This window comes from Dreissena polymorpha, chromosome 13, assembly GCF_020536995.1.
Source record: "Dreissena polymorpha isolate Duluth1 chromosome 13, UMN_Dpol_1.0, whole genome shotgun sequence".
NCBI lineage: Eukaryota > Metazoa > Mollusca > Bivalvia > Myida > Dreissenidae > Dreissena > Dreissena polymorpha.
In genome coordinates, this window is record NC_068367.1 from 3,735,482 (window position 1) to 3,749,604 (window position 14,123).

The 14,123-nt window shown below is 36.7% G+C and overlaps 1 protein-coding gene across 1 annotated transcript in view; it reads left to right on the forward strand.

The window, feature by feature from the left end:
- Positions 1-14,123, forward strand: part of LOC127855686 (sodium bicarbonate cotransporter 3-like) — a 79,525-nt gene that overhangs the window by 38,923 nt on the left and 26,479 nt on the right. The window contains exons 4-8 of the mRNA XM_052391468.1: positions 8,727-8,810; positions 9,462-9,627; positions 10,593-10,753; positions 11,462-11,605; positions 11,874-11,965. Coding sequence (XP_052247428.1) covers positions 8,727-8,810; positions 9,462-9,627; positions 10,593-10,753; positions 11,462-11,605; positions 11,874-11,965 — 647 coding nt within the window. The remainder of the gene's footprint in view (positions 1-8,726; positions 8,811-9,461; positions 9,628-10,592; positions 10,754-11,461; positions 11,606-11,873; positions 11,966-14,123) is intronic.

Sequence of the window (14,123 nt, forward strand, 5' to 3'; positions counted from 1 at the left end):
TAAACAATACATGTTCAGAACCGGGCTGCTGTCGACAATCCTATGCCAGTCCTGGATATACATATCAATAACTCTACATTTAAATTGATGTAAAAAATAGATTAACATCGACCAAATTCACGTCATCAAAAGCATGTGAAAATTCATATGTGTCTAACAGCCTTTTAACATTAGTAACCCAATTTATATGTCCCTTATTGCTATCTTGCAGGGCTTGTAAATATACACTTTTTATAATAATATTATCTGAATTTGAAATTTAAAACCAGTATTTAACAATTCTAATAAAACGATTAATAAATAAAGGATGCCGACCCAACTCCGCACATACTGCTGCATTACAAGTGTTCTGTTTAACAGTCAGCAATCTTTTGCAAAATTTTAAATGTATTCGTTCAATTTCTTTTGACTTTGTGTTGCCCAAAACTTCGCATGCATAGTTAAGAATTGAACCAACAAAAGCATCAAACAACTGACATAACGTTTTAGGTTTTAAATCAAAATCTTTACATTTAATAAATAAAATATTTAGTGCTTTTATTGCTTTACCAGCTAGATATTCTTGGTTCAAAGAGAAATTACCTGTATAATTAAAAACTGTACCTAAATAATTAAAATCATTGACAATCTCTATTGGTTGACCATTATATGTCCAATGTTCTGATGGTAAAAGACGACTACGTTTCCGGAAAACCATAATTTTTGTTTTAGTAATATTTATCTTTAGTCCCCAGGTATTGCAGTATTCAAGTAAACGGTCCAAATGAGATTGTACTTCTTCAGGCGATTTACCTTTAATTGCCATATCGTCAGCAAAAAGTAACAATATAAGTATAATATCATCAATAAGGAAACCGGAAGTAGAACTATCTTGTAAAAATAATTTTAGATCTTCAATAAATAGCGAAAATAGTAGAGATGACATTACTTGCCCTTGACGTATTCCGACAGCATAACTAAAATATTCTGAATATGATGAACAATGTCTTACACAAGATTTGACATTATGATACATATTTTTAATAATTCTGAGCAGTTTGCCTTCAATACCACATTTGTATAATTTTAGCCATAAACCATTTCTATAAATAGTATCAAAATATTTTAACATATCAACGTATATAACACACATAACCTTTTATTTTCATTAACATATTTTTGTACTTAAGACATTAAAATAAAAATAGCATCAACAGTGGACCGCCCTATTCTAAATCCGAACTGTGCGTCCGAAATAATATTAAAGTTGTTACAAAAAAAGTTTCAATGCGTGTATTTACAACAGAGGTAAACAGTTTAGATAAGCAACTTAGAAGTGTTATTCCCCTATAATTATTAATATCTGAAGTATTTCCTTTTTTGTGTTTAGGGATTATTATACCCTCGGTCCACTTTTCAGGATAAACACCATAGTTTAAAATTGCATTAAATAGGTCACATATATGAGATGAAATAATATCTTTAAATTCAAACAGATATTCATTCAAAACGCAATCACTTCCACAAGCTTTATTTCGTTTCAAAGAATTAATACCTTTAATTATTTCATTAATAGTAAATGGTTGATCAAGTTCCGGAAATCGAGTATTCGGCAAATCAAAATTATTATTGGAACAAAATGATTCAGCATCATCATTCTCGAATTCATAAATACCACTGCTAATACTTGAGAAAAATGAACGAAAATTATCTAATTATATAGTTTCACCTTTGTTTTTTCTTTTAGATTTAAAGTATTTCCAAAAATCATTGGGTTTTTTATTCTTCAAACTCTCTAACTCGGTTACTTTCCTTAGATTGAATTCTTTCTTCTTTTTGTTGAATAATGTTTTATAAGCCCGTTTGTATTCAAATAACTGCGTTCTATTGACATCGTTTCTGCCAGAATTAAATAATTTATAAATAACGTAGTAAATCATCGAGGTATTGACCAGATGCACATGGATTCAAATACGTGTTATATCAACACCATCAATTGCATTTTCGCACGTATTAATGCTTTAAATGATGAAACGCATCAAGTTGATTGTGTTGCTCATTATGTGCTTTTGTTGTTGTTGATGTTGTTTATGATGCTCAAATGATTAATGATTATTCAATGTTGTCAATATCAATGCTGGCTTTGTTGCAACTTTTGTTTAAATGTCACCGAAATAGTGAAATCGTCAATGTGTATTCAATTGTAATATTTGGCTTTTAATAGTCATTACATATTCTAGAATGTTTTGTTCTAGTTTGATGAAAAAAACATTCCACATCAAATAATATCATTGTATGTATGACTCGATGAGACAAAAGGTCAATCCCCTTAGCTAAATAATAATCTATTTTATGTCAACTGCGCAATTAATTTACGTGAACACAGCGTAACATTAATGATTGTGACGTCAATTGATATATAGATCAAACGCTTTGTAGCGCGAGCCGCCGACTTCCTGAGACCGCCACCGAGCACTATGTGCGCGGCCTCACAATGTTGATGTTCTTTCCGAAACCCACGGAAGGCCAATTACAAAATAATAATGTAATTATAATTTTCCTTAGGCTACCTGCCTTCTGATTATGAACTTAAAATAATCGAGTCGCTTCAGATATATACAATGCGACCAAAGAGGGGACCGATGCCTTCAACGAACCCTCCAGCTTCCTAATACTCCCAGCTTCAATTAAGCCGCAACCCTTCACCAATCCCTCAGTGAAGCTACTGGCTTCCGCGAAGACACTGGCTCACGTCACTCCAAGGCCTTAGGTGAAGCTTCCGCCACTGCCTTGTACGACGTCCGTCGTATCCAACACTGAAAACCCTCTCCAAGAAACAGGAACTCTACAGGACGGGAAGCACCGTTTAAAGCTTGCAGCCAACGTAAATACCCAACTGCTCCAGAATACTGTTCTTTTAGAGTAACGTCCCTTTTCTTCGGATGTTGATCCGCTCGCATACACCGGAGAACTGCCAAACTTGTGTGTGTGTATTTGATATTTATTTACAGGTCGTCCAGCGTCTTCGCGACTACAGATGTTTCGACCTGCCCCTGTGACCCTTCAGGGGAGAAAATCAAGGTCATATTATACATCAGAGCACGATGGCCAGTGAGACCTTAATGTGACTAGATGTTTTTTTTAATGGATTATGTAGTGGTTTGCCTTTTATCGAAATGGTTTTTGCAGTATTCCTATTATCTCTAGATAAGCATTATCCTTATTGGCATTAATGTTAATTCCTTATAGTTTGTGTGTGGTTTTTGTGCTCTCCCCCCCAAGAGGTGTTAGTGGGGGTTCGAGCGGGATACAGAGGGCGCCCCGATTCCAGAGGCGCCCCTGGTTCTTTTAAGTGCTCGGTGTACAGCACCGATACACTGCACCCCCGTTTAACGTCCCTCGCGGAGGACTAGTTAGTACATAAACATAGATAAGTACAGATATTACTCTACTGCCCTGTGTCTTGGTGTAAATTCACATGGGCTCTCTCTGTTGTGCTATTGGATATTGTCAGGTGTTTTAATGGTGTTGCAAGGGTCAGAATAGTTTTGAAAGGTATTTTAGTTTAATATAGTAGAAAAGGGGCTGCGTTTGTGTGGTTGGACCGAGATGACTGGTTGGTTGTTGGGGGTACAGGGAGGACAATATCTGGTTCTACACTTTCATTCTTTGGGAGACAATTTTCACGCGCCTTTATATTGGTTTGTTTTTGAGAGAGAGAGAGAGAGAGCGCGCACGTTCTTCTTCCTGTTCATATTGCTAATGGTTACACAGATGGTAAGTATATGTATTAGTGCATTTTGGTCAGGAGGGAATAGATCTGGGATGTTAATGCTGACCATCCCTCTAATTCGATCTGACCCTCATAGTGACAAGGGTAATACGTGCAGGTTAGCAATACAAAGGTTACAATTCAACGTCAAACGTAACAAGGTACAGGCATGCAAGGAAAAAACTTAAACTACGCTACAAGAAAACATCACCTACGCTACAGTAGACGAAACAACAACAAAAAATACCGTCACCATTCTCTTTTTATTTTTATTTTTGTCATGTTGGGTATGTCATGTCAACGGAGCCAGAATGCACGGGCGAGAGATATCTCTTCAGGCGCGCCCTCTAGCCCAGCCGACACGCTCTACTCAACATGTTTAAGTCTTGTACATATGGGGAAAAAATGTTTACTAATCACATTAAATTACACCAATATTTACACCTATAGGGGTTGCACTGTGGGTAAATTTGCCCACGTGCGCACTTACTGCGTCTTCCGATCCTGCGTGGAAGTATGTTGTCTGTGTGCTTTTCCCCTACCTTCGTCGTTGTTGCTGATTACAGCTTAAGAGAAGGAAAACGAGGGTCTCGCGGAACCCTGGGTTTTGTTACCTAGAGCGCTATTTGGTTGTAAAAGAAGGATTAGAGCTTATCCATAGTGGTCGAAAGGGGCCAAGTGACATATGTATTGGGGGGGGGGGGGGGGGGGGGGACGTACCCTTCCGTCGTTTTAGTGTTATTAGTCTTTATCTATTTATTTATTGGTGTAATTTTCCTATATATCTTAAAGCGCAGACGAGGAAACCGCGAACGTTCGTTATAGACAGCTCCCTCATCTTTGCCTTGTTTATAGTATTGTTTATTTATGTATTGACGTCAACAAGGTGTTATTGGACACTGCATTGTAATGTACTACCAATCCAAAGTACATTTGGACCCCAAATACAAATATGGGTTCTCGGCGTGCACATTACATGCAGTGTTTCTATATCTATTTATTTGTTGATGCAATTTTCCTCTTGTCATAAGTACATAAGATAGTCATTATTAATTGGAATCTTTAAAATTACATATATCATGAATTGTTTTACGGTACAGTTTTAGAACCAAATTAAGTAATATTAGTATATTAGTTCGAGCCGGGCCCAGACGAGTGGCCATATGGACAACACCGGAGTGACCATCGTCCGAGACCCGCCCATCATTAGTACATAAAGTTGCCATTATTGATCTGAGTTTATTTATTTATTTATTTTAATTTTCGTATAGGGACGGGATAATATGGTTAGGTTCAGTTCGGGCCCAGACGAGTGGCCATATGGTGAACACAAAAGTGACCATCGTCCGAGTACCGCCCGTCATTAGTACATAAGATTGCTATTATTAATTTGAATAAATGAAGCAATATATAACTGACGGTATGTGTTGTTATTTCTATCTACCGCTAATAGTCCAACGGAATATTATATTTCATCTAAGTAGCCCGTGTCGCGCAAAAATTTAAACACGTGCAGTCGCACAACAGGAGCGATTCCGCTTTGAGGCATCAACAATGAGTCGCGATTAATGATAAGTGGGTTTTTGTAGGCCGCTATTAACCCTGCACTTAGTTCTAGTCTCTGTTCAGCGTGTTTAGGGCATATAAAGAAAAGATGTTCAAACGTGTTATGAATGTTGCACTGCCAAACTTGTCTATTTGAAAGCATTTATATACTGGCGAACAGAGCGCCACCTAGCCAACGGAAAGGCACAATCCGGAAACTACCGACGAATCCGAATTCCCTACGCACTCTACTGAGATTACCGATCAGTATTTCTCCTTAACTTACTTTTTTTTTTTTAAATCAGAGTTTATTTTCAGGTCCTACCGGCCCCTTCACGAAGTCTTTAAAGCGGGTATATACGATTTTGTCAAATGTTTATGAATTTATATAAACTGTGTAAACAACTTATTATATATATATTTCAATATAAATTAAAATAAAAGTTAAGAAGAACATGTGTCGAAAAATGCGAAATAAGCCAGATATTTAATTCTGAAATTGAAAACGGCTGTACAGCCGAATTCGCCAGCATGTATACCATACATGTACGATGTGCATCTAAACTTACGAGGGGTGTTCCAGAAGTTTGTGGATTTTCGCTATAAATTTCATTTGGTAACATAAATGGACAAACAAATAGCATGTTAAGAATATTTCGTCCTTTCCAAATCTACTCTCAAAATATCATGGAAATACATAAAACAATAAATATATATCAGAGATTTAAACATGTGCACAATGCGCACACCGACGCACGTGTAACGTTTCTGTTCAACGTCAATGACGTTATGAAGTTAACAACTGTCAAATCTTTTCCACATAATCACCTCCAACGCGAATGCACTTTATGTGTCGGGAAATCCACTTGTCAAAAGTGTCTCTATACCAGTCAGCGTCAAAAGACAACACGATTCGCTTTGCTGCAACTGTAAGTTCCTGTTTACTTGCAAAGCGAATACCGCGCAACTGTGATTTAACTTCCGGTAGGACGCGGAAGTCCATAGGGGCCAAATCCGGGCTGTAAGGAGGACTTAGGCGCTGTAACGTGAAATTTGCCGTAAATTCTGTTTTTCAACGACATTTAAACCAAATTTAAATTCGCGTAACGCTCATACTTATAATAAAATACACGCGTGCGCCGCATGTCGTTACTGAGGTCTCTATGGCAACGCGTTTCAAAAGCGCTTTATGGAATTCATGCATTTTTAGCTTATATATTAAGTCCGTGATAATTGGTTTGTATAATATGTAAATTTCATTGACTTTTACCAGCAAACTAATAAGTTATAGCGAAAATCCGCGAACTTCTGGAACACCCCTCGTTGTTTAACGGTTTATAATACAAAGACGAATGCTTCGGTTATTGTAGGAAAATATGTACGTCACTATCGGCTCGGGGCGCTAAATTGTCTTTGCTGCATTTTATGAAATTCGGCTTTAATGTTTAATTTTTCTTGCCTATTTTGTGTTATTGTAACATATTTTATCAATATATTAAAATTAAACACATATAAAAAATCGTATATACCCGCTTTAAGGTCCGACCTGCCCCTGTGACCTTTCAGGGGAAAAAGATAAATTTTGAGCCAAAGTAGGTCAAATTTACCCCAGCTTCCCGGGTATTCGCCAAAGAAATAATTTAGATCCAAATAGACCAGTGCACGGTGGCCAATGAGACCTTAATGTGCACTGGTTCTCCTTAACTTACACAGAAACTAGCCGTATATATACGTAGGATTTTACTAGAAGCATTCCTTAAATATCAAATACTCTTTAAATGCTTAATACATTATTTTTAGCCATACAATTAACTTACGTTATGAAGAACAAGTTACAATTTCATATTGTTTACCAGGCAAATTTAAAACTAAGGGAGGTAATTATACTGTAGCAGTGAAGAAACGCAAAGCATCTATATCGACCACGAATCCTTTTGTTATAGCTTTTGGGCGTAAAACATTTCCGTTTTTTCTGACGTATTATTTTTTTAAACGTTTTTTACAGCCTTTTTTCCGTAATCAAGGTTATTGATAAGATTTTTGATGAAATAGGGCAAAGACAACCTAAGGAAATACATAGTTAATTCATGTGGCAGTGGCTCGGAAAATGAGTTGTATTGCTCAAATATCATTTTTTTTTTATATTTCATCATCACTGTCTATAACAAACAAAATGAAAAAAAAACAACAACATAGGCTTCTATCAGTTCAGGTGTACCTTCTGAAACAATCATTAGTTTCGCATAGAAAATACTTCTATAGCATTTGTTGAGTAGACAAAAAAATATACAAACAGACCATGCTAAAATAAAAGATCATTAATATTCATATTACAAAAATGTCTAACTTACTTTTATATAAGGACCGTAATAAACTTTCAATTTTCTCACAAGTGGCAGCCTGCCAGGTAATGGGAGTGGATTGTTGCAGGCAATGCTCCATGACCTTTACCGCCTATACCTTTTCATGAAAGGGTATATTGTTATGTGATAGTTTTTTAATCAAGTACAAGTCTATCCTTATCAAGTAAAATTGCAATTGCTTGCAATTTGTTTTTACTGATTACATGTGGGACACATCCTATAAGTATTTTGTCGTTGTTTTCAGACATCGTTAAATTGACAAGTAGACAGCGTTGCGGTTAAGCAATCAACATTCATATCTATATTAACAATCATATATATATATATGTGTGTTAATTGCTTAATTAAAAAAGGCATTTCAATAATGTCAGTGACGTTAACCGCTTCACTTCTTTAGTACGGATGCTGAGAACCACATGATTTTCAAATAATTCTTCAAGTTGTTTTTTTGTTACACGTGACTTTTGAAGAACCTGCAATGGAAGAATGTCGACATGTTTAAGCACATCTGGGGAAGCTTATTAACCCATTTATGCCTGGCGTCTAGAAAAAAAGACCTTGGAAAACAGCGTAGACCCAGATGAGACGCCGCATGATGCGGCGTCTCACCAGGGTCTGCGCTGTTTGCTTAAATGAATTTCATGACAGCTGGCTTATGATAGTAATTGCTCACTTACAAAATAGTTTCCCTAGGTTTGTCCTAAATGTGTTTATTGAACTTCTCAACTGAAAAACTAGTATTTTGTCAGTTCGCCTAGCTTCGCTTCAAATCTCATATCACGAACTCTGCTTGTTTTCATTTTCTCATGAACAAGTTCACAGAATACCATAAATATGCATTCATACGTATTCTTATACAATCTTTAGCATAAAGTAGCTGCATGTTTTTATCTGGTGTTTGAAATAACATAATATGGAATTCTTGTTTACTTAACTTCGAACATGTATTCACTTCTAAACATCAAAATGATAAGTACACAATCAAGTATGTTATATAAGTTAAAATGTAAGCATTATAAACACGTGCTAGTATAGCGCCCGCGTTAATATATTAGCATGTTTTCCAGGTATGACCCGAGTCGGAAGTAGTCTGTACGCAAATTTGCAGTTGCCAAGCAAACCAAAAAGACCGAGCATTTACGGAACAGACGGTAGGTCAACGTGATCTTTGATACCATAATAACATGTGCGATGTTCTTTAACTTCTTCTGTTCCTGATCATGCTAATACTCGAATTTGCTTTGATGAAAAGCTGTTCAGGTCGGCGTAGAATACTGCGAACAAAAACTATAAATAGACATTGCTGTGGGAAAACGGGGCTTAATGCATGTGCGTGAATTGTAGTCCCAGATTAGCTTGTGCAATCAACACATGCAAATAAGCAATGAAACTTTTTACCGCATATGTATTTTCGCTAATAAGAGATTTCCTTTTCAACGAAAAAACATAAGAAAAATTTTCGTCCCCGATTTGCCTTGGCGGACTGCACAGACTTATCCAAATGCATTTAGCCCAGTTTTTCCAGAGCGAGGCTAATATAAAATCGAGCAAAATTGTACATATCATAATGCGCATTACATACACGTACATATCATAATGCGCATTACATACCCGTATGTTGTACATATCATAATGCGCATTACATACACGTATGTTGTACATATCATAATGCGCATTACATACACGTACATATCATAATGTGCATTACATACAGGTGCATATCATAATGCGCATTACATACACGTATGTTGTACATATCATAATGCGCATTACATACACGTATGCTATTATATCTCACTCAGAGGACACCACACCGGACACGGATGGCTTGAACTACGTCCCCAAGGATCTGGTGCAGCACATGCTGAACAATGTCAAGGACAAGAGTCGCCAGAGCCACAACATCTTCTGCGAGCTGGATACGCTTAAGACTTTCAATGGCAACTTAGAGTGGCGGGAATCAGCAAGGTCTCACTCTACAAACAGTGCCTAATTCTTAGAATATATGAGCCGCGCTCAATGAAAAGGGGCACAGGCAAATCAGGGACGACACTTTCCGCCTTAACTGGATTTTTGCTAAGATAAGACTTTCTTGAAATGTACAATATTATAAAAGCGGAATGTGGTCCTTGATTAGCCTGTGTGGACTGCACAGGCTAATCTGGGACGACACTTTACGCACGGTCCATATCTTTTCGCGTTTGAGTTAAGATTTTGAACCAGCCGTCTTCAAGTCTTTGTTTTACCTAATTTCCCATTTCAATTATGTTAAACATCACTTTTATTTGATATCTATAAGGAGTGCCGAGACCATGTGGTGATAAATTAGTGACGATTTTCAAAGATTTCACATTTAAACATACATGTATTAAATATCGTTCTTATATTCATAATGAACGCTTTTTAAGCACCATGTTCATTATATATTAGTTATATATCTCATATCGAATCGACTATGTGTTTGGCTACAAGGGTTGAACTTTTTTTAATCTAAATGTGCTTGTATAGATGAGCATGACTGCAAGAGTGAATCGTGAATGCGTAACTATATGAGTCGTGTTCTGAGAAAACTGGGCTTAATGCATAAGCGTAAAGTGTCGTCCCAGATTAGCCTGTGCAGTCCGTACAGGCTAATCAGGGACGACACTTTCCGCCTTAGCTGGATTTTCGTGTAGAAAAGACTTCCTTTTAACGAAAAATACCATATAAGCGGAAAGTGCGTCCCTGATTAGCCTGTGCTGACTGCACAGGCTAATCTGGAACGACACTTTACGCATATGCATTATGCCCAGTTTTCTCAGAACGCGACTCTTATTCCTGGATTTTTTCCAATATCACTCATATTTATACAAACGTTCTTTGTGTGAGATTAACGCTAATTTAAAAAAGCAGATTGTGTATCACTTAATTGTATTTTTTTATTTCACCGAAAGATGGGTTAAATTTGAGGAGGTAGTAGAAGAGGGCGGAAAACGTTGGTCCAAGCCGCACGTTGCGTCTCTGTCAATGCACGCGATCCTGGAGACCCGGAAGTACCTGATGGATGGCTTTCAGCTACTTGACCTTGATGTATACTCGTATGGAGAACTGACAGGTACTTTCACAAATTACACTTCCAATCTAAACCTCCGCAATGTGTTCACGGTACGCATTGATATACAACTAAAACCCTTCATATGTGGACAGAATTACGGGTTGTTACGTTTCCTTAAAAGCATTTTTCTTTTAAAAATTAAAAAATAAATGTGTATGTGTTATGCATTGTCGTCAATGTTTCGAAAAAAAAGTAATATCAAATACAACATGCACCGCGCTCTGTAAAAAAGGGGGTAAACTGCCTGTTTGTAAAGTGTCGTCCCATTTAAGCATGTGCAATCCTCACAGGCTAATCAGGGACGACACTTTCAGCTTTTATGGTATTTTTCGTTTAAATATAGTCTCTTCTTAGCAAAAGTCCAGTTTAGGCGGACAGTTTCGTCCCTGATTAGCCTGTGCGGAGTGCGCATGCTTTAAACATTTTCACAGAGCCCATATTAAATGACACTATTTTTTTATCCACCATCAAACATCAATTCATCGTCCTTCAGTTTCAACACTAAGCATTATAAAAAGGTAGAGACATATGGCAAGCGCAATAATTAAATAAACAATACACACTATTATGATAACAGACACATTCCAACAGCTCCCTATTAAACGCTTTATGGTTGCATTCATGTTTTCCTTACTGACTTTGAACGCATCGTCAACGCATGTTCGCTGATGTATTTATCACACTTCATTATTAAATTTTTTGTCTTAGACAAATTGCTGGACGATCTGATAGAGGGCGAGTACGTGGATCAAAAACTACGTCAGTACATGCGAGACATTCTGCACAAGAAACATAAGCACAGTCACAACCCAAGACCAAAATCCGAAAAACAGGGAAAACTCTCTACTTCTGGTAGGTTACAGAATGCATCCCTATTTACAGGGAAATATGATAAATATCGAAAATTGTTCCTAAATCTTCACACAATTATCTGAAATAAATATATAGACAAATTATTACACAATGACAGTTTAAACAGATGTGTATGTGTCTGACCTTATTTCTACATAAATGATAATTTTGGTTTTCATTACATTACTGTTATTTCGTGAACATAAAAAGAACAGCGGAAAGCAACAAATACGACCGACAAAATATTATAATATTTCTTGTGTTGCAGCTAGCAGTATAAGCCTATACTCTAATGAATCCCAGAACGGACAAGCCGGCTCCACTGTCGATGCAGAGGGATTACTGACCCAAGACTACAAGGTATGTGACAGAAATGTTGTCTTGTATAAACCATATTATTCTTCTTTTTTCAATTTCGTATTGTGTGTCAAAAGGTTGTGATATTTGGTCATGTCACATCGTGTTATAATTGATGCGATGCAAATTGCACATTGACTTGAAAGGATGGCGTACACATGGAAGCAGAATTTGAGTCAAAATAGTTACCTTTGTGGTTTGTTGATTTGTTTCGCATTGTTGACACGTTTGTTTCAAACCAAGAATGTTTTGAATTGGTCTTTTTTCCCCTGTTTAAATGCTTTCATTCATTTCATAGTATATGTATATGCACACAATTTACAAAGACATGTACATTCATATACATGTACTAAATGTACCATATGTAATGTGTCACTGTATTATTAAAACCATTACATAATTTGAATTAATATCATACCTCCTTCAACCTTTTACCTTTTTTACTTTACTTAAATAATCTTTATGTATTACACAATAATAAGTTCTTCTTGAACGAAAAGGGGTTAAGATTTACAACAACAAACAAAAAATAAATATGGTTACAGGTTCAAACAAAATAATACCCAATTATGTAACATGTGCTTCTGTCGTTTACAGTGGACATTATTAACAAAGTTTGGATTTACTAATTCTAATGCACACATACACCTAGTGATAGAATGTTCACTTCAGTAGGTCTGATATTTTTTATACGTGTACATATCCCTTGATGTATGACATACACACGTATTTGATAGACGCAGTTATACTTACCGCTTGTAGGTAAAAAATCAAATTGTTGACATTGTCTCTATCTAATGCATCACTATGGCAAGCGGTTCGACGCATAATCCCAAGAAACTAGGTTTCTCATGAGAACCTAAGTTCTCAGAATGAGAACCTAGGTTCTCAGAATGAGAACCTAGGTTTTCGCTTGAAGATTGCACATGGCGTCAAGAACCAAAGTTTTCAAATGAGAACCTAGGTTTTCATGAAAACCTAGGTTCTCATTTGAAAACCTAGGTTCTCATGAGAACCTAGGTTCTCATTTGAAAACCGAGGTTTTCATGAGAACCTAGGTTCTCATGAAAAACCTAGTTTCTTGGGATTATGCGTCGAACTGCTTGCCATATCCGTGGTTTTCATTTGGGAACCATAGGTTCTCTGAGAACCTAGGTTCTCTGAGAACCTAGGTTTTCAGAAAACCTAGGTTCTCATGAGAACCTAGGTTCTCATTATGAGAACCAAGGTTCTCATAGAACCCAGGATCTCTTGAGAACCTAGGTTCTTTGAAAACCTAGGTTCTCTGAGAACCTAGGTTCTCTGAAAACCTAGGTTCTCTGAAAACCTAGGTTCTCTGAGAACCTAGGTTCTCAGAGAACATAGGTTTTCATAATTACGCGTCGGACGGCGTAAACTTGCTCGTTTGGAATACGGGACACATATTATTCAGGGCGCAGGATCAATGGGGTTCACATATGATTACACACGGGCTGGACAGAATGAAAACACGCCGTTAAGAACTTTATTTTTGCAGATATCTCAAGTTATTGAAATATGTTTGCAAAGTCTTTAGCGCATAAAGTTTTCTTGCAGTGTTGCCGATATCTTACTATTGAATAATACATTATTACACATAATCAATAGGGATACAACTTGTATTTTATACCATAATGATTGCTTCCTACATGTAGGTCACAGACATACTTAAAATAGAAAACTGTACCGTACAGTCGTTTGAGGCCCGAACAAGGGAATTGAATATTTGAAACTCATTTAATGCTGTAACAATATATTATGTAACGATTGATCTGAATTTTTAGTCTCAAAATAATATTTACAATTAAAGATGTATTCCATAAACAGTTCAATTTTTTATTAACGTGTTCAGACCAATGTCGACCGATTACTTTACTAATTTCATTCCTAAATAACACCCATGCACGGAAACATGAACAAGAGGCGGTCACTGACGGCTAATGCCTGTGGTCACAAATATTCAACAGATAAGTTTCGTAGAATATTACTGAGCATTGTCTGAACATTGTTCAGAAAATGCTCTTGGGGAGAAACATTCACGGTTTCACGCCTATTTCTATTCATGTTACACATATGCCGCCAGCGTGTACCAAGCAATGGGAGACAACTGGAGGTTAATTATGGCACGCGGTTCGACGCATAA